We start from the raw sequence: 576 nt of genomic DNA, 5'->3' as shown, positions 1-576 counted from the left end.
GGGCACCATGTGGTTGAAAGTGTGGTGCGACCAGAAGAACTTTGACGTAATCCCGGACCCGGTAGTGTCCTGGATTATGGCGGCCGCGCGTGGGTCCGCGTTGAGCACCGTTTTGGTCCAACCGGTGGGGGTGGACTGCGGTAATGGTGCACGAGAGAGAGAGACAGAGTGTGTTAGTGTGTGTGTGTGTGTGCGCGTATGTGTCTGAAATACGCCTGTGCCTGTGCACACTGTGAATGTCGCAGCTCAGCCTGGTGTCCACCCAACCTTAGCGGTTTGGATTCGCTTCTGGGCTGATACGATTTTGCAGTGAGAGCCCTCTCGCGCGTGGGGGCAGGTCCGCTTCTACGCACCGCAGGCACGCGATTTGCGCCGTAGCCGGCCGGCTTGGCCCAATCCTTGATGCACTGCCGGCAGAACTGCGGCGCTGATGCAGGGCAGTTGGCAGCGCCGACCGACCAGCAGCTGCAGCCGAGGGTGAAGTACTCTGGGAAATCAAAGCAGCCTGTTTGCCGAGACGTTGCGAGATTGAGCCGCACGCAAGGCGCATCGAGATGCGCACAAATGTGTTTTTTT

At 59.2% G+C, this 576-nt stretch overlaps 1 protein-coding gene across 1 annotated transcript in view; it reads right to left on the bottom strand.

The window, feature by feature from the left end:
• MNEG_3662 (hypothetical protein) overlaps window positions 1–576 on the bottom strand; it is a gene marked incomplete at both ends in the record, with an annotated part of 9558 nt that overhangs the window by 3612 nt on the left and 5370 nt on the right. Inside the window, one exon of the mRNA XM_014047860.1 lies at window positions 354–505. Coding sequence (XP_013903314.1) covers window positions 354–505 — 152 coding nt within the window. The remainder of the gene's footprint in view (window positions 1–353; window positions 506–576) is intronic.

The sequence above is a fragment of the Monoraphidium neglectum genome, assembly GCF_000611645.1.
Source record: "Monoraphidium neglectum strain SAG 48.87 unplaced genomic scaffold scaffold00471, whole genome shotgun sequence".
NCBI classification, from domain to species: domain Eukaryota; kingdom Viridiplantae; phylum Chlorophyta; class Chlorophyceae; order Sphaeropleales; family Selenastraceae; genus Monoraphidium; species Monoraphidium neglectum.
The sequence above is the reverse complement of the archived record's forward strand: the minus strand, read 5'-3'. Positions and strand labels throughout refer to the sequence as shown.